Source organism: Tasmannia lanceolata, unplaced genomic scaffold, assembly GCF_043159265.1.
Source record: "Tasmannia lanceolata isolate RefF3 unplaced genomic scaffold, GAP_Taslan_0.1 ptg000007l, whole genome shotgun sequence".
In the NCBI taxonomy this organism is placed as follows: domain Eukaryota; kingdom Viridiplantae; phylum Streptophyta; class Magnoliopsida; order Canellales; family Winteraceae; genus Tasmannia; species Tasmannia lanceolata.
Window position 1 is genome coordinate 8,512,686 of NW_027518684.1, and position 22,947 is coordinate 8,535,632.

Sequence of the window (22,947 nt, forward strand, 5' to 3'; positions counted from 1 at the left end):
GGTCTGTTACATAAATTCATCCTTTCTATGCAATACATTTGAACGTTGGATATAAAAGGACATTTAATTGTGGTGAGTTTCATTATTAGAGATTCAAAATTAAATGAACTTTTAACTTTACTAGTAGAAAGGCACCCCTGATGTACAGAGATTGTGGGCCAACCTCTCGTAACACGTGTAATGTGTGGCACAATGTTTAAGTAGTGGGACCCATCTTAAGAAGCCTGGCATGTGTATCGGTCCCACCACTTGAACAGTGGAGACAGGATGAACGCTTAAGTAATGCGCAACCTCAGTGTTGTAAAATGAGATACGCGGCATTGTGGGTCCCGCCTTGGATTGATCTTAACCGTTCATTATCAACCTCAAGTAACCCACTACAATAAGCATCTCACGGAGGCAGAGGCAGATGCAGAACATCCTAACAAATTGACATTATAATTAGCATTTTCAGTTCGACACGCCATCGATCTGGAGGGTTTAGCAGTCTACGAAATCAATTCCACAGTGTTAAGCTTCCACGAAATCAATTTCTTTGACTCTCACAAAAGTAGGTGGGATTTTCAATGACTCAACTGCCTATATTCCGTTTCCTTTTCTAGCCAAATATAGCCGAAATCATCTTAGTTTTACTAATTTAAGCATAAGATTGCATTGACTTCAACTGATGGTGGAAAAGAAGATTATCCTGGAGAAAGTCATAAAATACCTGTGCTAGCTGTGAATTATATATTTTAGGGGGGTGGTGGGGGGGGGCTTATGCTTATGTTTGACAGCCACATGCAATTCAAATTGTAACTCCTCTACTGTTCTATCCATAGTAATAAGCAAAAAAATTGCAAGGCAAAAACCGAGTTTAATACAATACTGGTTCAAATAAAATCAAGTATAATAATGGTCAGATAAGGTTACATTATATGACGGAAACACCAAAAAAATGAGATTTATAATTTTGTTATTTAAAGTTGGAAAGTTGGCCAGAACACGTTAAACATTTTCCTCAGGCAAAAAAAAAAAAAATTCGGTGAAAAAGTTTTAAATGGATAACCGACAAAAAATAAAATAAAAATAAAATAAAATATATATATATATATACACACAATAAAATATATATTTTTCCTCGTTCTCTATCCCATGCTTAGTTCGAGGGTGCATTTATAATGTTTTTTTCTTGTACAAAGGGATTTGCATTATGTCCATTGGATGAAGCTTCCTGGTCACTTTGGATCATCTTCATTTGATGCAATGCGCAGTGATGACTTAATTATCTCTGCGTTGACTTATCCTCATACTTGCTTTCCATTAAAGAGATCTCTGCGTGTCTCCTGGTATAAAAAATGTTGGTTTCATCTATGTTTGTGCATCTTGCTTCAAGATGACGCGTCCTTTATGTTAGCAAAGGCACGCTTTTCGGTTTCTTTGGTTCCTTTCTAAATTTTCCATACCACATTAATGCATGCTCGGCAACCATTAGGGGGCCATTTGGATACACGGATTTTAGAATCCAGATTTTAGTTTGAAAACAATATACAGGAGGGTTTATGATCAAGCTGTTATATGCTGTCATGACCAAGGTTTTAAATTTCGGTTTCAGGGGTAGTTTCGGACCCCACCGAAACTGAAATTTCAGCCAAAATTTGATAATGGGTGACGAAATTTGTTAATTTTTGGGCAGACGAAATTACCGAAATTTCTACCGAAATAAGTTGCATTTCGCCGATTTCGATTTCGGTCTTGGGCAAAATCCTAAATTTTGGTCGAAATTTAAAACCTTGGTCATGACAAAGTTTCTTGTATGCTCTCTTTCTTCTCTCATCTCCCATCTACAATATTTAGGAAATCCAAGATCCTAAAATCCGCGTATCCAAACGGCCCCTAAAAAATCCCCCCCATTGAGATCAATATTTCCAATGTTTGGTAATGTTTTTTTTTAGTAGACGTTATTTTTTCCAAGGAAAAATATACACGCGTACAAGGATGTGATTGGGTTTGATCAAAGACACCCTCAACCCACATCTTTATTCCTTGAGCCAGCCAACTTAAAACTTTTTCACGTGAAAATGTAAAGGAAAGAAGTTTGTTTTTTTTAATCTTTTCAGTAGGTAAGTTGGGTCGAACCTCGGACCTTAAGGTTGAGATACAAAGCCTCAACCATTGTGCTACAGTCCCAAACCACTATGTAGAAGGTAAGAAGTTGATGGCAGTTGGGCCTCTTTTTGAACTTCAAACGTGCCACATGGATGTGATCGAGTCAATTGCACTGAACAACGAGCACGGGTCCACCTTATTACCATCTGTCCCACCTCGATCGAATGATCCTAGCCCCTTGATCTAATATGATCTTTGTAGGCCATAACTTTCCATGTATGGACAACGCAACAACAGGCTCTGCACACGCGTTAAGGGGATCGTGCGCGTAATGCAGGGAGTGAAAATATCATCTCCCCTTCATAAAACCCCAAGTAAACGCGTTTAGACTTTAGAACAACACTTTTCTGCAGACCACGTGGAATGAGAAGCGCATAAGAAGCCTCGTCCGGTCCCACCTCTACATTGTTGCAAAGTGAGCAAAAGCTGCAAAACCCTTCGTTGTACGGCATTAAGAATCTTAATCCTACGCCGTTAAGATCTCAGACGCGTTCCTTCTCCTATTTCTCCGGTACGTTCTTATACTTCAGAAACCCTAATTTGAATTTCGAAACCCTAATTCCATTCAATCGCAGAGTTTTTCAGAAGCTAGACGCCGGGGAAAAGTCGAAAGAATGAAAGCAAATCTTTTGATTTTATTTTAATCTTCTTCGCTTGTTTCATTTTTAAGATTCTTAATCTGTTCGACTTTTGTTCTGAGTTCTAAAGAAACCCTAATTCCATTGCAGAGATTTTGATAATCTCTAATTCTTTATGAATCAGTAAACAAAAACCTCATTCTTGTTCGTGTTTTTCGTTTTTTTTTTCTATTCAATTCGATTCATGGATGATGTCAAGGGCAAAGTCAAGGGTTTCATGAAAAAGGTGAATAAGCCCTTCTCTTCTTCAAATTCTTCTTCTGGTAAATTCAAAGGACAGGGACGAGTGCTAGGTTCCTCTTCATCCGGACCTGTTAATCCTATACTTGCTCGATCGTCCCAAAAAGTAGAGTCAAAACCAGACCAATCTTCTATCCCTAGGTCAAATTCCAAACCGATCTCTACGTTGCCCTTAAACCTTCCTAAACCTAATGATAAGCCCAAAGAGTTCGATCCTTTTGAGTCATTAATTTCGTCTGGAGATCGTGCTAAGAATGGGGTTTCTTTAGATGTTTTTGAGTGCCCTGTTTGTGGTGGATCGTATCAATCCGAAGAGGAAGTCTCTGTACACGTCGAGAGTTGCTTGAGCAATGGGGTTAGGAAGCCTGAGATTGGAACAGAAATCTCAGATAATGGTGCTACTATGGAGGAATTGAGAAATGAATTGGTGGGTCACATTGGGGTTTTCATGTCTGGGGAGCCTTCGGGAGATTCGTTAGAGGTGGTTCTCAAGCTGTTAAGGAATATCATTAAGGAACCAGGCAATGCCAAGTTTCGGAGAATACGAATGAGCAATCCAAAAATAAAAGAGGCTATAGGTACGATGGCGGGTGGTGTCGAGCTACTGGAGTGTGTAGGGTTTAGACTCATAGAGGAAGGCGAAGAGATGTGGGCCACGATGGAAGCTCCCTCAGAGGAGCAGATCTTCTTAATGAGAGAAGCATTATCGTTAATGGAGCCGCAGAAGCTGGAAGATTCGTCTTTGGAAGCTTCAAGCACAGAGGTGGCTCCCGTTGAGCAAAATAAGGTGGTTGATAGGATGGTAAGTTGAACATGTTTGCTGCTAAGATTTTCGAAGTTTTATGTATGTTTTGCTACTTTCTTTGGTACCTCATACTGTTTACTTAAAGATTGGATAATCCATTTATGCTTAAATATAATTTTGGTTCATGCATTATTTCTTATTTTCTTCTTCTGATATTTCTTAAGCTTGCAATGTTTCCCAAATTGAGTTTTGATGATCTAGTAAACTTTCAATATTGCCCTTTGATTGTTTGGTGTTCTTTATTCTTAGTTAAATCAAATAGGATCAAAAATTTATTTATTTTTAGTCAAATCAGAACATTGGGGTACATTATTTAGCCCTTCATGACTTTCATTTTTTGAATATTTGGACATGTTCCCTAATGTTTTCTTTTATCAGTATGTTTAATTGTGATTCTTTTTTATTTCTTCTAGAGTATGTCTTCCAACTTTGTTTGCTTTTGCAGCTTCTTTTTCCATTGTATGTTGATTATTAAATGTCTGATGGATCTGCAACTTTTCAAATTTTTAGGTTCGGGTCTTCTTTTCTGTTCCTGAAAGTGTGGCAGCGAAAATTGAGCTGCCAGATTCATTTTATAACATCTCAGCTGAAGAGCTGAAAAGGGAAGCTGATCTGAGGAGGAAAAAGATTGCAGAGTCTCAGCTTCTGATTCCCAAGTCTTACAAGGAGAAGCAGGCAAAGGCTGCAAGGAGGAGGTACAAGGCCACTATTATTCGATTCCAGTTTCCTGATGGAGTAGTGCTCCAAGGTGTTTTTCTTCCCTCTGAGCCAACCACTGTTCTCTATGAGGTTAGTTTTTTTTTTTTTCCATTTCCCAATGACTATGTAGCATTCTATAATTATTTATTTATGTCTATGTTGTACTTTGTTCTCATACACATTTTTAAAGTACTTTTGAGTAGCTTTATCTCATATTTTAAAATATTGGGGTAAGTTTTATCAATCACTTTTCAACTTAGGAAAGGTATGGCTTGAGTAAAGGAATTAATTGCTGTAGATGTTGAATATTGTAACATTTTTTTGAAATGCGAATATTGCAACATTTGAAGCCAATGATGGACAAAATATTAAATTACAAGTACCAAATCCAGGGAAAGGTATCAATCCAATACATTCCAGTGGCATTATCTGAATGCCTGGAAAGTTATGTTCTTTTGAGTAGGTTTCTCATCAACTTGATTGTCGTTTGTTCCATAATTGTATTTTCTGATGTTTAGAATACATTCTGAATCCTCTATGTACCTAGTGACTTTTTTTTGAATGGTTCCTATTGACTATTGTTATTCATTTTTTTAAAAGAAGAGAACGGACCCCTGACTGAGGTGGTCGGAGCTACAAGAGAAGCAACGAGGAAAAAAAAATATCAGAATGATACACGTCATGGAGGTAAAAAATTAAAGATCTCCAGGCCTAGCCTATCGACACCAGCTCCGGCAAGACGGTTCGCCCTTCCCATTTGCCGATCTCCAGACGTAGAGAGTGAACTGGGCTACCCTTCACATGGTCGACAATCTCATCTATCAACTCTGCAAATCTCCGCAGTTCGGGGCGACACCCATTCGACCACCTGATGACGTTGAGCGCACCCCCCTCGATGATAAGGGTGTCTGCTGAGCTTCTGCCTATGATCCTAATGCATTGCAAAACCGCTCTCACTTCTACCTCGCTTTATTTCTTGGCCCCATTGAAGCCTACTCGACCCGACTATACCTGTCTTGTCTCGAAGAAGACCTTCAAACCCAGCTAGCCCAGGATTCCCCGTGCTAGAGCCATCGAAGTTTAGCTTGAGCTAGCCTGTAGGGGGTTGGGTGGGTTGGTTGGTTGGGGGGGGAGGGGAGGGGGGTGGTTGTCCATCTCAGGGCAATTGTCTCCCCCCTATCTTTTCTAGTACATATCTCCCTCCAACATCTAATATCTCTGAATAGATCTTGAAGCAGGGGAGGATCCTTGCCCAGGAAATGATGAAAGAGATAGCCCTAGAAAAGATGAAATGAGGGCCCTTAACGATATTTCTAAGTACGATCATTCCTATCTTTCCAGAGATCCCAGATGGTGGCCAACTGAGCTAGCCTCTAAAAAATCCTCCCTCTCCTAGGCCAAGGTTCATAAAACCAACTGTCTAGGATATAAGATAAGTGATGGTGAAGACCCGCGATATCCCAAATCTTTTGAGCTTTGAGGATCCGGGACCACACACCTTTGCGACAAACTGACAATGGACGAAAAGATCATCAACTGATTCACTTGCTTCCATGCACAGGGTAAAATGATCAATGATGAGGATTTTGTAGTGTCGTGGATGGTCAATGTTATGAATCTTGACCTGAAATGAGGCCCCACCCAAAAGCGCAGACTCTAGGCGGAGCAGGAATGTTCCACTCGGAAAAGCTGCAAGGTAAGATGCAAAGAAGCAATATGATGATAGAAGAATTTGACGCTAAACGACCCAACATAGCTCCAAATCCAAACCCTTTTGTCTCTTCCTCCCTTCCCCACTATAGTTTCCATGAGTTGATTGATCCTGTCAACTTCCTAGTCAAAGAAGTTTCAGAATTTTCATTAGCTGGGCGATCGTGACTTGTATTATTCATTCCTAAGGTGCATTGCATCAAAGCTGTGAATCTCTTTCAGATGGGCGTGACAACACCCTCAATGGTTAAACCAACATTTTCTCTTTATTTTCTTGAGGGTTTTGCATTGATTTTTCTATTATCATATAATGTCAAATATCACCAGAGTTTAGTTCAAAATGTTACTTCGATTTGTCTATTTAGTTTCTTGCATAAGTGGGTGGTTGGTGAGTGCAATATTGATGGCACAATCATTTTGCATCTCTCGCTACTCGTCCTTAGCACTAGAATGGGCAACAAAAATTCTTTCTTTCCTTTTTAACTCATCAAGTTACGCTTAGAAATGTACAATAACTAGTGGCGGAGCTTTGTTTAAAAGGAGATCCAACTCGGTCTGCAGCAGTAAACCGGATAACCTGTAAGTGTCCATTAGACTTATAAAGACGATCACGTCCAAGAGCTCTATTAAGGCATTGCAAAACATGAAGCAAACCTCCCGGGCGAGGAACACTTGGAGACTCACCTAAGAAGAAGAAGAAGCCGAATACATGAAGCTTCTACTCGAGTCCAGTGATGTTTTCGCTTGGAGTTACAAGGAGATGCCCGGACTCAATCCAAAGATCACAGTGCACCACTTGGCTGTCAAACATTGTGTCTGCCCAATCAAGGAAGCTCAAAGCCGTTATCGGCCAGAGTTAGTACCACAGATCGAGGCTGAAGTCAATAAGCTTCAAGAAGCTAGCTTCATTAGAGAAGTGACATATCCTACTTGGATTGCAAACATAGTCCCAGTCAAGAAGAAGAATGGACAAATCCGGGTTTGCGTTTACTACCTTGACTTGAATCAGGCATGCCCCAAAGACGACTTTCCTTTGCCGATTACGGAGCTTATGGTTGACTCGACTATAGGACATGAGGCTGTCTCCTTCATGGATGGCTTCTCTGGTTACAACCAAATCCGGATAGCACCTAAGGATGAGGAGCTCACCCCTGGTGCCACATATCAGCGTGCCATGTAGAGGATCTTCGACGACATTCTCCACAAAACAATTGAGTGCTACGTTGATGACCTCATGGTAAAAACTAAAAGGAGAGCGGACCACTTGAGGGACCTTCGTTTTGTCTTCGATAGACTAAGAAGCTACCAGTTAAAGATGAGCCCATTGATGTGTGCTTTCGGAGTCACCTTAGGAAAGTTCCTTGGATCTGTTGTCCGTAATCGGGGCATCGAAATAGATAAAGCAAAGATCATTGCCATTCAAAATATGCCAGTGCCTCGATCTATCCATGACTTGAAGAGCCTCCAAGATTGGCTGGTATACATTCGAAGGTTTATCTCCAACCTTGTAGGACGGTGTCACCCATTTACCAAGCTAATGAAGAAAGGTGTCCCATTTGAGTGGGACGAAGCTTGTGAGAATGCCTTCCGCAGCATCAAGGAATACCTCTTCAAGCCTCCTGTCTTAGTTGTACCAATCCCAGGGAAGCCGTTGGTCCTCTATATTGTCGCACAAGACAGATCCTTAGGCGCCCTTCTTGCTCAGACCAACGATGAGGGGAAGGAGAATGCCCTCTACTACCTTAGCCGGACCATGGTGAGAGCCGAGTTGAACTACTCTCCAATCGATAAGACGTGCCCTGCTCTCATCTTCACGATAAAGAAGCTACGTCATTACATGTTGGCTCACACAATCCATCTTATCTCGAGAGCCGATCCCTTGAAGTACATCATGTCAAGGCCTGTACTGTCAGGGAGGCTAGCTAAATGGGCGCTGCTTCTCACAGAGTTTGACATCATTTATGTCCCGCAAAAGGCTGTCAAAGGACAAGCACTGGAAGACTTCTTAGCTGATCTTCCGATCCCAGCTGATTGGGAGTTACATGAGGATCTCCTGTATGAAGAAGTCTTCATTGTGGACCTTTTGCCATCATGGAAAGTCTTCTTTGACGGGGCTTCTCGAAGAGACGGCGTAGGTGCGGAGGTTGTCTTTGTCACTTCACAAAAGGACCTCTTGCCTTTCTCTTTCACTCTCCACTTATAAGTGCTCAAATAATGTTGCCGAATACCAAGCCCTCATCATCGCATTGGAGATGGGCCTGGAGATGAAGCTTCCTCAACTCAAAGTATATGGGGATTCCAAGCTCGTCATCAACCAACTCTTGACAACGTATGATGTGCGTAAACCACACCTCGTGCCTTACCATTGTCGTGCTACACAACTCATGGGACAGTATGATGACATCACGATTGGGCACATTCCAAGACATGAGAACAAACAAGCCGACGCTGTCGCTAGCTAAGCCGCCACGATGGCCTTACCTCCAGATGAGACGAAGATGGTTCTCGTATGTCAGAGATGGGCTGTGTCGACGCCTCCTCCCCCCATCGAGTCTGAGGAATAGATAGAGGGTGTCTTTGTCTGCAACACTGAAATTGAAGATTGGAGACAACCCCTCATTGACTTCTTAGAGCACGGAAAGCTCCGAGAGGACCCCAAGCACAAGACAAAAATCCGTCGTTGTGCTCCACGTTTCTTCTATCACAAGGACTAGCTCTACCGACTCTCATTCAACGAAACCTTCTTGACATGTATTGGAGAAAGAGAAGCTGACGAAGTTTTGCAATAAGCTCACTCCGGTGTATGTGGAGCTCACTAGTCAAGACCAAAGCTTCATGACCAAGTAAAGAGGATGGGGTACTATTGGCCCACGATGGTAAAAGAAGCCCTGTCAGTTTCATGGGGACTACATACGACAACCCCTGAGCCGCTCCATCCTACAGTGGCATCGTGGCCATTCGACAACTGGGGGCTCGACGTGGTTGGTCCATTGCCTAAGTTTTCAAAGCAACATCTTTACATCTTGGCGGCTACTGACTACTTCTTCAAATGAGCTGAAGCCGCCGCCCCTCTTAAGGAAGTAAAGAAGGAGACTGTTGTCCAGTTTATCAAGAATCACATCATCTTCCGATATGGCATCCCTCGCTTTATCACCATTGATAATGGGAAAGCTTTCAAGAACAACTTGATGAACCAGCTCTGCCTTAAATTCGGGTTCAAGACTTGGTACTCCACCATGTACAATGCACCCGCCAACGGCCTGGTGGAGGCGTTCAACAAGACCCTCTGCAAGTTGCTTGAGAAGGTTGTTTCTAAGTCAAAGAGGGACTTGCATGAGCGGATTGACGAAGCACTGTGGGCATATCGCACCTCATGTCGGACTCCACGGGGTTTACGCCCTACTCTTTGGTGTATGGAGTTGAAGCGGTTCTTCCATTGGAACTCGAAATCCCATCTCTACGGATTGCGATCCAAGAGGGTCTCACTGAAGATGACAACATTAAGTTACGACTCGCTGAAGGAGAGTTGATCCTAGCAGTAAGACGACCCATCATTCTTTCTCAACGCTCATGCAAGAAGTTCGATCCAAAGTGGGATGGGCCACACTTAGTGAAAGAAGTCTACAGTAGTGGTGCCTAACTCCTCATCACTCTTGGCTAAAAGTAGTGTCTCTCCCGTCTTCACCTTAGAGCCTAATGTGTAGTTTTCTCTTGCCTATTGTATGTTGCTCTTGACCATCTCAATCCATGAGTTGGTTTTGCTTCTTTGCCTTTGCTGGTTTGAGTATAGTTACTTTGCCATTCAAAATAATTATGCCCACCTAAATAAATTTAGAGAAGCTTAAGGTTCTTTGTTGTTCCAAAACTCAAATGTGAAGGGAGTGCTGACTCCTTTCCCTAGTCATTTGAAGCAAGATTTTGATGGAAAAAATATTCCATAGCTGCTTGGTACTGGTAAATTTCTGTAATAGAAAAGGGTGCGTGGTGCTAGTTATTAAAGTTATTAAAATCATGTGTTTTGCTTACATGTTAAGAAAAAGCGAAACAAATAGTCCAACGCAGGCAAAATATAGGCATAAAAAAGGAAGGGGAAAAACCACCTCTTTTGATAAACAGAAAAGAAGAGAAAAACTAATAAAAATCTCTGAATTTATAGTACTCGATTATTTTTAGACAACACATAGATTGCCCAGTATTTGTCCTCAGTGATTTCCATCATATTTTGGGTATCATTTTTTGAATCACAATATAAATTGGAGATCCGAAACACAATCAGTTTTGGTCCACTCAGTCCATTAGAGAAGAAGATGTGTGTTGTTTTAGGTTTATAGGGTGATGGATTTTTCCTTATCGGCTCTAGCCAGATGCATGCATGAAGGGTCTTCTGTGTAGCTTCCTTGGCAACCATATTGAATCCTAAGGTGATCTAAGCCTATCTCTATACCCCAACTGAGGTGCCTAGGCTAGCTTTCATGTGCAAAACTACCTTTTTTGTTAAACTAGCTGGGTGACCGACTTGAGGGGCGAAAAAAAGGCGATAAAAAAAGCTCCCTCCCTAGGGCGTCGGCCTAGGGTGGGAGGCGGTTTCTCCCTCTCGTCTTCCTCTCTCTCTCTCTCTCCCCCATCTTCCTCTCTCTCTTCTCGCTCTCTCCCTTTCTCTCTCGCTCGTTCTCCCTCTCTCTCCCTCTCTCTCGCTCGTTTCCCCCTCTCCTCATTGCTAACCCTCTTTTTACCGTCTCTCCCATGGTTGGCAAACGATAGCCGCGTAGGCCGAATCGGGAATCGTAGAGGCCAGATCTGGAACATGGCTTTTCCGTGGTGGCTAGATCTAGGGCTGTGGAGACAGGATCTTGGGCCGTGGAGGCTGGATTGGGAGCCGTGGAGGCCGGATCTGAAGCCATGGAGGTCGTGAAGCTGGATCTGGAGCCGAGGAAAACCGTGAAGGTTGCCGGTGGCTGTGAAAGACCGTGGGGTGCTAGACCTGGAGCCGTAGAAGGCTAGCTATAGGCGGTGCGAGGCTGTAGAGGCCGTGGATTATCATATCCGGGGGTCTTGGAAAGCCGGGGGCCATATATAAGGCGGAATGGCCGGAGCTGGGCTCGAGAAGGCCGGATTTAATGGTGAAAGGGCCGGATCTAGTTAGGGATTGATGGAGAAAATGGATGGGGGAGTTGTTGGAGGCTGTGGAAGGGGCCAATGTAAGGAAAATGGTGTTCAGATTCAGGAGAAAAGGAGGAGGTTGGATATGGAGGTGAGGGAGGTTGTGGATAGCGGCAATGAACCTTGTAGGGTTAAGGTTTGAAGGAGGATGAAGAGGAGGGGAGTTTTAGGGTTGTTAGGGTTAGGGTTAATTGGGGAAGGAGGTGGGGGAGTAGTATAGTCTTTAGGGTTACGGTTTAGGGTTAGGGCTAGGTGTATTCGTTTGGAAGGGATGATTTTTGGGTTAGTGGAAGTAGGTTTTGGAGAAGATTGGGGGAGAATTTGATATATTTTTAATGGGGAGCCGTCGGTGTTTGGTGGTAATTCGAGGTGGAGACTATCGAAGATCGGATGATGATGTTGGGTGGTTGGCTATCGTGCACGGTTAGGGGCGCACAATAGTTGTGGGCCTTCGAGCGGGATTTTTGAAAATCAAATTTGCTAGCGGATTGCAGTGGAGAAATCGGTGTGACGTGGCAGGTCACGATCTTGACTTGGGGGTCCCACAAATCTGGCACTTTTTGCTGGATTCGATTAAATTAAGGCTATTGGGTAATGTATGGGGTAATGAGTTTATCTTTTGGGCCAAGGTGAATGCTCCTGGGCAATTCATACCATGTAAATCTAGTGAGTCGAGTCAGCACCCGGGCAGTTCCTCTTCTTATCCGCCACCACCTCCTGCAGAACAGTAGATGGATGCAGTTATTTGATGATGGGTCCTGGTCCCCATTGTAATTTTGCTGGTATGAATATATTTGTCAATTTTCCAAAAAAAAAAAAACTACCATTTTTGTTGCAGTTAGTTGGCCTGTCATAGGGCTTGGTTTTTTTCTTCACTTCTATCCAATTTATGTCACCCCTCCGTTAGTTTTGAAGGCATTGCATGCAGCCTTCCAACTGTATTGGAGAAGCTTGAAGTTGAATGAAACTCATGATGTTCAGTAGCTAACTGGTTGTGCATGTGGTGGAAAAAGTGATACTGCTGTACTGAAAGTGGCAATGGCTTGTTGATGGATCACATAGCTTTTTCCTGGGCAGCCATTTACAGCTTATCTTGTATAATCAATGTTGATAGTAATTATTTTCAATAGCTAACTGATGAATCATCTCTGCAGTTTATGGATTGGTTCTGACGGCAGTGTCAATGGGGCTTTCTTCGAATAACCTTCTATAAAAAGCCGAAAATCGTTTGCCAAACCCAAGAAAGATCTCAATTCAGTGACCTTAGTGGGCGTAGGCCACTCAAGAATGCCTTTACTTTTCTTTCTGGCAACTTGTCTGTGCCAAATACGATGTCTTTCACATGAATTTGTTTGATGTAATTTACAAGCTCTACCTCATCCGCTGGCGGAGAGTTTTTTCAAAGACTCCCGGTGGTTAACTGTATCTGTAACAAGATACAGTTAACCATCTTCGGTGATCTTACCAAAGAAAGGTGTATTGTTGGCCCGTAAGTACCTGGCCAATTGCTTCACTTCCAGTCCCAGGTAACCTCCTTTCTCCGGCAGCAACTACCCAAGTAATGCTTTCGATGCCTCCCTCCATCTCCTTACCCTATAAGGTTTCCCTCCAAACGGAAAAAGCTCCGAATGCGAGGAGGCGTGCATCCCATGGAAGCCTCGGGCGAGGGTGGTCGTAGATCAGGTTAGCAAATGACCGGATGGAGCAATCCACCAAAGATTCGATACAGAAGCCACGAGTAAAAGAGTCAGAGGCGCTGCTAGCATCTGAAATTGGGACAGGCAATGTTTTGAGAATCGGAATCGAATTGTAAATCGTAATCGGGGTCGAATCGTATCGGATTGTAAATCGTAAGATTCATTCAAAATTTTAAAAATAATGTATAATAAAAAATTATAAATAAATTAAAGAATAAAAATAGCCAATTATTCATTTTTCATCCAAATTCATTAATTCAAATAGAAACTACCATGATTAGCATTCAATATCATAATATGAATTGTTTGCTGACGAACTTGACACATATTAATCATCTAATTCTCATCCAAACCCATGCATCTTGGTTAATAATCTTTAAAAAAAGACACAAGATCATATCAATTCTCAAAGTCTCAAACATCAAATGACAAATATCAATCATAAAAGACAGGAATCAATGTTGTCCTTATTATGGTAGTCTCCCACCTCAACTCTCACCTCGATGTGAGTAATGCCCTCAACAAATGCTTTGTGCTTGACTGGTTCGATTCGTTCAAAGTCCTACTCCTCTGTCTTCTTCCTTCTAATGAGAGGGATTTCAAAGGCTTCTTGTAATATAGAAAGGAAAGGAAATGAGGTCTTTTGAAAGAAATACATATTTTCTTTTATACAAAACTTAATTTGGATAAATCGCATAAATCTTACGATTTACTATCGAATCGTAAGATTTCAATAAAAAATCGTAAGATTCATACAAATTAAGATTTAATCATGGGATTCAAATCGTTTTGCCTAAGAATCGTAAATCGAATCGTAAATTGAACCGTAAATCGTAAGATTTTCAAAACAATGGGGACTGGTACGCCCTCCTTTAGACAGTGAGAGCACTAGATACTCGATTATTCTCAGACAACACATAGATTGCCCAGTATTTGTCCTCAGTGATTTCCATCATATTTTGGATATCATTTTTTGAATCACAATATAAATTGGAGATCCGAAACACAATCAGTTTTGGTCCACTCAGTCCATTAGAGAAGAAGATGTGTGTTGTTTTAGGTTTATAGGGTGATGGATTTTTCCTTATCGGCTCTAGCCAGATGCATGCATGTAGGGTCTTCTGTGTAGCTTCCTTGGCAACCATATTGAATCCTAAGGTGATCTAAGCCTATCTCTATACCCCAACTGAGGTGCCTAGGCTAGCTTTCATGTGCAACACTACCATTTTTGTTAAACTAGCTGGGTGACCGACTTGAGGGGCGAAAAAAAAGGCGATAAAAAAGCTCCCTCCCTAGGGCGTCGGCCTAGGGTGGGAGGCGGTTTCTCCCTCTCGTCTTCCTCTCTCTCTCCCCCATCTTCCTCTCTCTCTCTCTCTCGTCTCGCTCTCTCTCACTTTCTCTCTCGCTCGTTCTCCCTCTCTCTCGCTCGTTTCCCCCTCTCTCCTCATTGCTAACCCTCTTTTTACCGTCTCTCCCATGGTTGGCAAAAGATAGCCGCGTAGGCCGAATCGAGAATCGTAGAGGCCAGATCTGGAACATGGCTTTTCCGTGGTGGCTAGATCTAGGGCTGTGGAGACAGGATCTCGGGCCGTGGAGGCTGGATTGGGAGCCGTGGAGGCCGGATCTGAAGCCATGGAGGCCGTGAAGCTGGATCTGGAGCCAGGGAAAACCGTGAAGGTTGCCGGTGGCTGTGAAAGACCGTGGGGTGCTAGACCTGGAGCCGTAGAAGGCCAGCTATAGGCGGTGCGAGGCTGTAGAGGCCGTGGATTATCATATCCGGGGGTCTTGGAAAGCCGGGGGCCATATATAAGGCGGAATGGCCAGAGCTGGGCTCGAGAAGGCCGGATTTAATGGTGAAAGGGCCGAATCTAGTTAGGGATTGATGGAGAAAATGGATGGGGGAGTTGTTGGAGGCTGTGGAAGGGGCCAATGTAAGGAAAATGGTGTTCAGATTCAGGAGAAAAGGAGGAGGTTGGATATGGAGGTGAGGGAGGTTGTGGATAGCTGCAATGAACCTTGTAGGGTTAAGGTTTGAAGGAGGATGAAGAGGAGGGGAGTTTTAGGGTTGTTAGGGTTAGGGTTAATTGGGGAAGGAGGTAGGGGAGTAGTATAGTCTTTAGGGTTACGGTTTAGGGTTAGGGCTAGGTGTATTCTTTTGGAAGGGATGATTTTTGGGTTAGTGGAAGTAGGTTTTGGAGAAGATTGGGGGAGAATTTGATATATTTTTAATGGGGAGCCGTCGGTGTTTGGTGGAGGTTCGAGGTGGAGACTACCGAAGATCGGATGATGATGTTGGGTGGTTGGCTATGAAGCACAGGCAAGTCGGAGAAGCTGCTTTCCCCTCCTGGCTATTACTGGAATTACCTCTTAGGCTTGAAAGTCTAATCATCGGCTCTCAGCCAGAAGGAAAAACGAAGCCCGCTTTTCAATCAAAAGGAGATGAGACCCCGCCCGTTAGAAAGCGCGGAAATGCACTCATCAGAGAGAGCAGCAAGTGCATTTCTCCATAATCGGGAAATAGCCTATTTTGCCCGTGAGGCAGGCCCGGCAGCTTTCTATACGATTTCCCGTGGCAACATGTCGTAAGGCAAGGCCATATAATTCCGCCATCTCTCCCTCACCCCGAAGCTCACCCATCCTCTGGAACATTGAACCATCGCCCAAAGGTGCTCATTGAGCCGGTCACCGTTGGCTAAGAACCATACGGGTCACACGACAGGTGCACGATCGACTTTGCACGCTCCATCCTTCGGTCCTTCGCCTATCGGCCGCTACTATTAAGGGATAAGCTTGAATCGCCTACTATTAGAATCCGACCCTTACCAGCATCTCAAGATTCTAATTTCTTGAGGTGGGGAATAGATAAGATTTGAATCGAGTGGGTTATGCCTAAAGGCAAGAAGGCGCACCACCCTATTTGTTCCATGATCTATGGGTCTACTGGAGCTACCCACTTCGATCAATTAGCCAAGATTTTGACCGGATACGAAATCACTGGTGCAGCTGCTACTGCTGTTTTCTTGATCTACCCTATTGGTCAAGGAAGCTTCTCTGATGGTATGCCTCTAGGAATATCTGGTACTTTCAATTTCATGATTGTATTCCAGGCGGAGCACAACATCCTTATGCATCCATTTCACATGTTCAAATAACAATTAAGGTGAAGCAGGGTTAGGAACAACGAATCTCTTTATGATAAACGGATCCATTTTGCAAGTTCGTTACCTCGGACCAATCAATCGAATATTGATTAATACATAATCGATCGAAGACTACTTGAAAACGGTGCTTCTGTTCCCATATCTGAATGGAGACCTTCCTTGCCTAGGTGGTGCTCCTGTTTTGATAGGGCTTCCAAGGTACAGGCGAAAGAAACCATGTAGCTGAAATAATTCACTCAGAACACCCTTTAAAGGATTACGTGGTACGATTGAATCGAATAAGCCCTTATGGAATGAATACTCAGCCGCTTGTGAACCGTCGGGTACCGTCTTGCCCGCCCCCGTGAGCTCAACAAGGGCCGCCTTATCTGTTAACGGCTCAAGCTGAGCTATTCGATAGCTCACCTTCGGGGCCCTTCGTTCCACTCCGTCCAACCCGTAGGAAAAAGGGCTTGCCGAATCAAGATCTTCTTTTCCTCCCTCCAGACGGAATCGGTTCTTCGCCGGACACCACTGCTCAAATGGGAGCTGTTTCCCTGCATGTGGCTCGTCCGTGCTTTCCGAGGCGCTGCCTGTGACTCAGCATGGGAGAAGGTGGCTGAACTGCCCGGACGGTAAAGGCTTGACCATGAGAGTAAGCGGAACAGATCCCATTGCCAAGCACTGAGCGGAAGCATCCGAGCACACCGTGGGATATGAATCTTCACTCCCTCGCGCTTGGGTCCCAGCTTTGGGATGAATTACCTCTTTGTTATATGCATGGAAAGGTTGGCGCACTTAATTAACAACAGTGTTGCTTCTAAGCAATGGAACCCGTGTAAAGGGAAAGCTACCAAACTCTCTTTAGATTGATGCCCGAGATCATTCCTTTTAGAGGTAACTGCAGGGGGTATCGCCATTCTTGCAGTGCTTATTCCTGAAAACCTGGGCTACTAGTCCGAAAGCAGAAGGCGAGCCAGAGCCAGGAAGAAGGCAGCTGATAACAATCTACCATATGCGACTAATCCCGTCCTCCCGGTCGGCCGTGTTTCCAACCAGGGGAGGGGCTCCCGGTGGGAATGGGAGAGCCTTCGCTAGCGCTTTGGATGTATCAACGAATCGATGAGGCATTGACGAACGATAGAACCTCCCCACCTCAGGGATGGGAAACTGCTAACAACTCCTACTGTCCGAATCGCTATCAGTTGATGGAGAGGGGCCGTTAGAGTGAGTGCGCCCCCTTACTAATAGGGCTCTAAGCTCCGCTCCTTCGACTGATTGTTCGCATCGGATCTCAGGTTCTCTATTGCACTCCCTAAAGAGGGTAGGTTGTGAAGTGGCTCTTGTTCGACAAACTCCTCTTTGGTCCTGAGGATGCCAATGGAGACAGTGTTGCCGAGTGCACGATTTGTGTTCCTCCCGAAACGAATATGAATTGGATGGTTTAGCCCTCCCTTGGAATGAGAAGGTCGGTCCACCAAACGAAACAGTGGCCCGGCCCCAAAAAAGCTCTTGTTGGCTTTCGCCAAGCGGGAGTCAATCAAGGGAGACAACGCGGTGTCTGCTTTCTGTGTCTTACTCTTATGCGTAGATCCCCATGATAAATGCTTTTCCTCAATGCAACCCTAGGGTGTCTCCTCCTGCGGTTCTCCCCCGCAGCCATAGTTTTCCCACCCGTGCACGGTTAGGGGCGCACAATAGTTGTGGGCCTTCGAGCGGGATTTTTGAAAATCAAATTTGCTAGTGGATTGCAGTGGAGAAATCGGTGTGACGTGGCAGGTCACGATCTTGACTTGGGGGTCCCACAAATCTGGCACTTTTTGCTGGATTCGATTAAATTAAGGCTATTGGGTAATGTAAGGGGTAATGAGTTTATCTTTTGGGCCAAGGTGAATGCTCCTGGGCAATTCATACCATGTAAATCTAGTGAGGCTACTTGTCCCCATTGTAATTTTGCTGGTATGAATATATTTGTCAATTTTCAAAAAAAAAAAAAAAAAACTACCATTTTTGTTGCAGTTAGTTGACCTGTCATAGGGCTTGGTTTTTTTCTTCACTTCTATCCAATTTATGTCACCCCTCCGTTAGTTTTGAAGGCATTGCATGCAGCCTTCCAACTGTATTGGAGAAGCTTGAAGTTGAATGAAACTCATGATGTTCAGTAGCTAACTGGTTGTGCATGTGGTGGAAAAAGTGATACTGCTGTACTGAAAGTGGCAATGGCTTGTTGATGGATCACATAGCTTTTTCCTGGGCAGCCATTTACAGCTTATCTTGTATAATCAATGTTGATAGTAATTATTTTCAATAGCTAACTGATGAATCATCTCTGCAGTTTATGGATTGGTTCTGACGGCAGTGTCAATGGGGCTTTCTTCGAATAACCTTCAATAAAAATCCGAAAATCGTTTGCCAAACCCAAGAAAGATCTCAATTCAGTGACCTTAGTGGGCGTAGGCCACTCAAGAATGCCTTTACTTTTCTTTCTAGCAACTTGTCTGTGCCAAATACGATGTCTTTCACATGAATTTGTTTGATGTAATTTACAAGCTCTACCTCATCCGCTGGCGGGGAGTTTTTTCAAAGACTCCCGGTGGTTAACGGTATCTGTAACAAGATACAGTTAACCATCTTCGGTGATCTTACCAAAGAAAGGTGTATTGTTGGCCCGTAAGTACCTGGCCAATTGCTTCACTTCCAGTCCCAGGTAACCTCCTTTCTCCGGCAGCAACTACCCAAGTAATGCTTTCGATGCCTCCCTCCATCTCCTTACCCTATAAGGTTTCCCTCCAAACGGAAAAAGCTCTGAATGCGAGGAGGCGTGCATCCCATGGAAGCCTCGGGTGAGGGTGGTCGTAGATCAGGTTAGCAAATGACCGGATGGAGCAATCCACCAAAGATTCGATACAGAAGCCACGAGTAAAAGAGTCAGAGGCGCTGCTAGCATCTGAAATTGGGACGGGCAATGTTTTGAGAATCGGAATCGAATTGTAAATCGTAATCGGGGTCGAATCGTATCGGATTGTAAATCGTATCGTAAATCGTAAGATTCATTCAAAATTTTAAAAATAATGTATAATAAAAAATTATAAATAAATTAAAGAATAAAAATAGCCAATTATTCATTTTTCATCCAAATTCATTAATTCAAATAGAAACTACCATGATTAGCATTCAATATCATAATATGAATTGTTTGCTGACAAACTTGACACATATTAATCATCTAATTCTCATCCAAACCCATGCATCTTGGTTAATAATCTTTAAAAAAAGACACAAGATCATATCAATTCTCAAAGTCTCAAACATCAAATGACAAATATCAATCATAAAAGACAGGAATCAATGTTGTCCTTATTATGGTAGTCTCCCACCTCAACTCTCACCTCGATGTGAGTAATGCCCTCAACAAATGCTTTGTGCTCGACTAGTTCGATTCGTTCAAAGTCCTACTCCTCTGTCTTCTTCCTTCTAATGAGAGGGATTTCAAAGGCTTCTTGTAATATAGAAAGGAAAGGAAATGAGGTATTTTGAAAGAAAGACATATTTTCTTTTATACAAAACTTAATTTGGATAAATCGCATAAATCTTACGATTTACTATTGAATCGTAAGATTTCAATAAAAAATCGTAAGATTCATACAAATTAAGATTTAATCATGGGATTCAAATCGTTTTGCCTAAGAATCGTAAATCGAATCGTAAATTGAACCGTAAATCGTAAGATTTTCAAAACAATGGGGACAGGTACGCCCTCCTTTAGACAGTGAGAGCACTAGATGACTCGTTTGTATCATACCGATCAACAGCTGAACAACTCGACCATCAATTGTCTTGATGCCCGAGGAATGGGCCTAAGGCTATGACTTTTTGTGTGCTTTTCTGTGTTTTTTTCCTGCTTTTTAATAGGATGTTCTCTTTCATATTTTAGTAATAAGAAATTGATGCATTCTAGCACCAGACATTTTACGCATGTCGCACCAGATCCAATAGTTTCTTAAGAGTGAGATTTCTGGTAATGAGTTATCGACATCTTTGGTTTGATTAATTCCATTTTAGCACCAGATATTTTAGAGCTCCATGTCATGTAAATTAGGGTTCCAATAAATTGTGATATCTTTGGTTAATTCCACAACTTGATGTTCTCCTTGTACAAGCATGTAAGACATATATTTTCTTGACCAAGAATGCTAGGACCACTCCTCTATTGGGTCTTGATTTCAAGTATTGTCTTCTTACTGTTCTGTTATTGTCAAGTTTGTGAGCTCAGCGTTGAAAGAGCCTAGTTTGGAGTTCGAGCTTTTGCAACCAGCAGTACCCAAGCGGCACGTGATCCCATGTTTTCCAAAAGCAGGAGAGAGAGCACCGACACTAGATGAAGAAGACTTGGTACCGTCTGCTCTTATCAAGTTTAAACCGATAGAGACGGATTCCATTGCTTTCACTGGCCTCTGTAATGAACTCCTTGAAGTTATTGAACCACTTACAACTTCAACAGCACTGGTTCCCCCATAAGTTCTACATGATTCATATCCTTTAGAGTGGGTGAAATATAAATAGTTCAGCAAGTATTATAACTGCATCCATGCACCACTTGCTACATCTATGGTGAACTTATGCTACATGGCATGAGGTTGGTTCATGTCATATGTTGTAATACTAAAAAAGGTTGGATATTGTGATTGATTGTTGTATTCTCTGTTAATTTCTAATGTTCTTAGAAGTGAACGTAAAGAGACGTTTACTATCCTGGTTGGGCTCTCAATAACTGTTTTTTTTTTTTGTTTTTTAATTTATTGGTTCATACATATAGGGAATTTTTAGTGTATAGAGTACAATAGATGGTACAGGCCAGACTAGTGTGCATCCAATATTCTAAGCAGAAAAAAATTCTCCATGGAAAATGAGAGCCAAATGCTGAAAAACTTATTCTCCATAGAAAAAAGTTTCCAAGATAATTTTTCCCAGAGATGGAGAGCTCTATCATGATTGGTGGCCGATTCCCAGATGGGGGCGAAAGAGGTGGAATAGAAGCACGTGGAGCTACCCTGCTTAGCTTCGAGAATTTATTGTAAATCACCATTTTGAGAGTAACAAATTACAAAGACGGATTTGGTAATCACCATTCTTAGTTATTTTGCAAGAAAGTGGTCGGGTTACTATTGGGGTTGGGCTGGTTGAGCTTTTGGTAAATAATGAATTGCAATCAACCCAAAGCTAAACCGATTCATGGTAAAAGCTCAACCAAAATTCTAAAAAGTCCCGCCAAGAAGGATTAAAGAACGTTGACATAATGTGACAAAGGATTTCATGGAGTAGCATCTTGAAAATCCTCCCCAGTTCTTGTTAAGCTGTCTAAATCATGTTCTTTTTTCTTTGCTTTATAAATAGTACAATTAGGAGAATTTATATGATGGGTGAAGTTTGGTGATCCAAACTGTTCATCTGTTTCCATAGGAAGATCCTAACCCTCCGATCTGCAGAAGATTCAATAAATGATTTTTGGAAATCTCTATATTTAGATCAATTCAGATCGGAGGGTTAGGATCATCCTATGGAACTGATTTTTGGGGCACAACCTATTTACGTTGTGGCCAATCAGATGGACGGTTTGGATCAAAAAAAGTTAAAAAAAAGTTGGTCGTACCTACTTTTTTAGACTTCACGTGTTTTCACGGCCACCCATCATATAAATTCTCCAATGAGTATGCATATGTGAAAGCATTAGTGTTTCATTGACCACTGAACGTCACGTACATAACAAAATAGCTAAAAATAGTGCAAAAAGAAACTAATGGCGCCTCTTTTTTCTTTAAAGTGGGCTCCCAATGTTTGTTCGTGTTTGGGAAAGAAATTATAACCCATCATCTCGCGTCTCTCTCCACGGCTTTCTTACCACCAGCTTTGAGAATTGCATTGAAAATTACCCATTGACTTCTCACAGGTTTTTATGCAGCAAAATCATTGGTTAGACGTTATCTCAATGATGAGGAATGATAGAATGAAGGGCGCCCTTGCAAAAATCAGCTTCAACGGTGCGCCCATTGGCTGATTTTCTGAGAAGTGCATTTATGCTGAGCCTAAAAGAGTGCAATGGTGCCTAAAAGAGTGGAACCGTGTTGACTTTTCATAAAATCAGCCAATAGGGGCGCCCTATAAACTGATTTTTCCAAGCGCGCCCTTCATTCTATCATTCGAAGACATGTTTTGAGCTAGATCTGGGTAGGTAGTAGATCTAATAAATGTGTATTATAATTAACAAACCCATCCCGGGGTGATTATCGGTTGCTTATCTCAGGCGCTAATTCATGTTATCTGAATATGACAACTCCTTGTTTCGGCAATTGTGATTCTTTGCAGCACTTCTAGATTCTTTTGTCAATTTTTTTGCTAAATACTACCCCATCTTCACAAATACCACATGTTTCGAGATTTATCCTTCCAAATTGTAAGTTTTTTTATGTTGAAATAAAGCATTATGTTTACCTAACCTAACTAAAATTTTAATATATTACTTATTAAAATTATATTATTGTGTAGAAAATTAAAATTTGAGAATTGATTAAACCGGTTTTGGTACCGTTTCGGACATTCGGAAAACAAAAAATTTCGATCAGTCGAAATTTGGCACTCCTGTTCCAAATTCCGAACAGAAATTCCAAAAATGGCAAAATATTTAATTTCGCCAAATACCGGTTTCGGTCCCC

At 42.5% G+C, this 22,947-nt stretch overlaps 1 protein-coding gene across 1 annotated transcript; it reads left to right on the forward strand.

Moving 5' to 3' along the window:
* Positions 1-2,475: 2,475 nt before the first annotated feature.
* Positions 2,476-20,990, forward strand: PUX2 (plant UBX domain-containing protein 2). The gene is made up of 3 exons (XM_077384984.1): positions 2,476-3,828; positions 4,342-4,620; positions 20,498-20,990. Exons 1-3 carry the CDS (start codon positions 2,971-2,973, stop codon positions 20,753-20,755), a joined length of 1,395 nt encoding a protein of 464 aa, XP_077241099.1. The 5' UTR covers positions 2,476-2,970; the 3' UTR covers positions 20,756-20,990.
* The last annotated feature ends 1,957 nt before the right edge of the window (positions 20,991-22,947 follow it).

Bases quoted from the DNA above. Each gene is read 5' to 3' on its own strand.
- PUX2 (XM_077384984.1), top strand. From the start codon at position 2,971: ATGGATGATGTCAAGGGCAAAGTCAAGGGTTTCATGAAAAAGGTGAAT. The intron at 3,829-4,341 runs GTAAGTTGAACA...TCAAATTTTTAG, and splicing joins ATAAGGTGGTTGATAGGATG to GTTCGGGTCTTCTTTTCTGT. The intron at 4,621-20,497 runs GTTAGTTTTTTT...GTTATTGTCAAG, and splicing joins CAACCACTGTTCTCTATGAG to TTTGTGAGCTCAGCGTTGAA.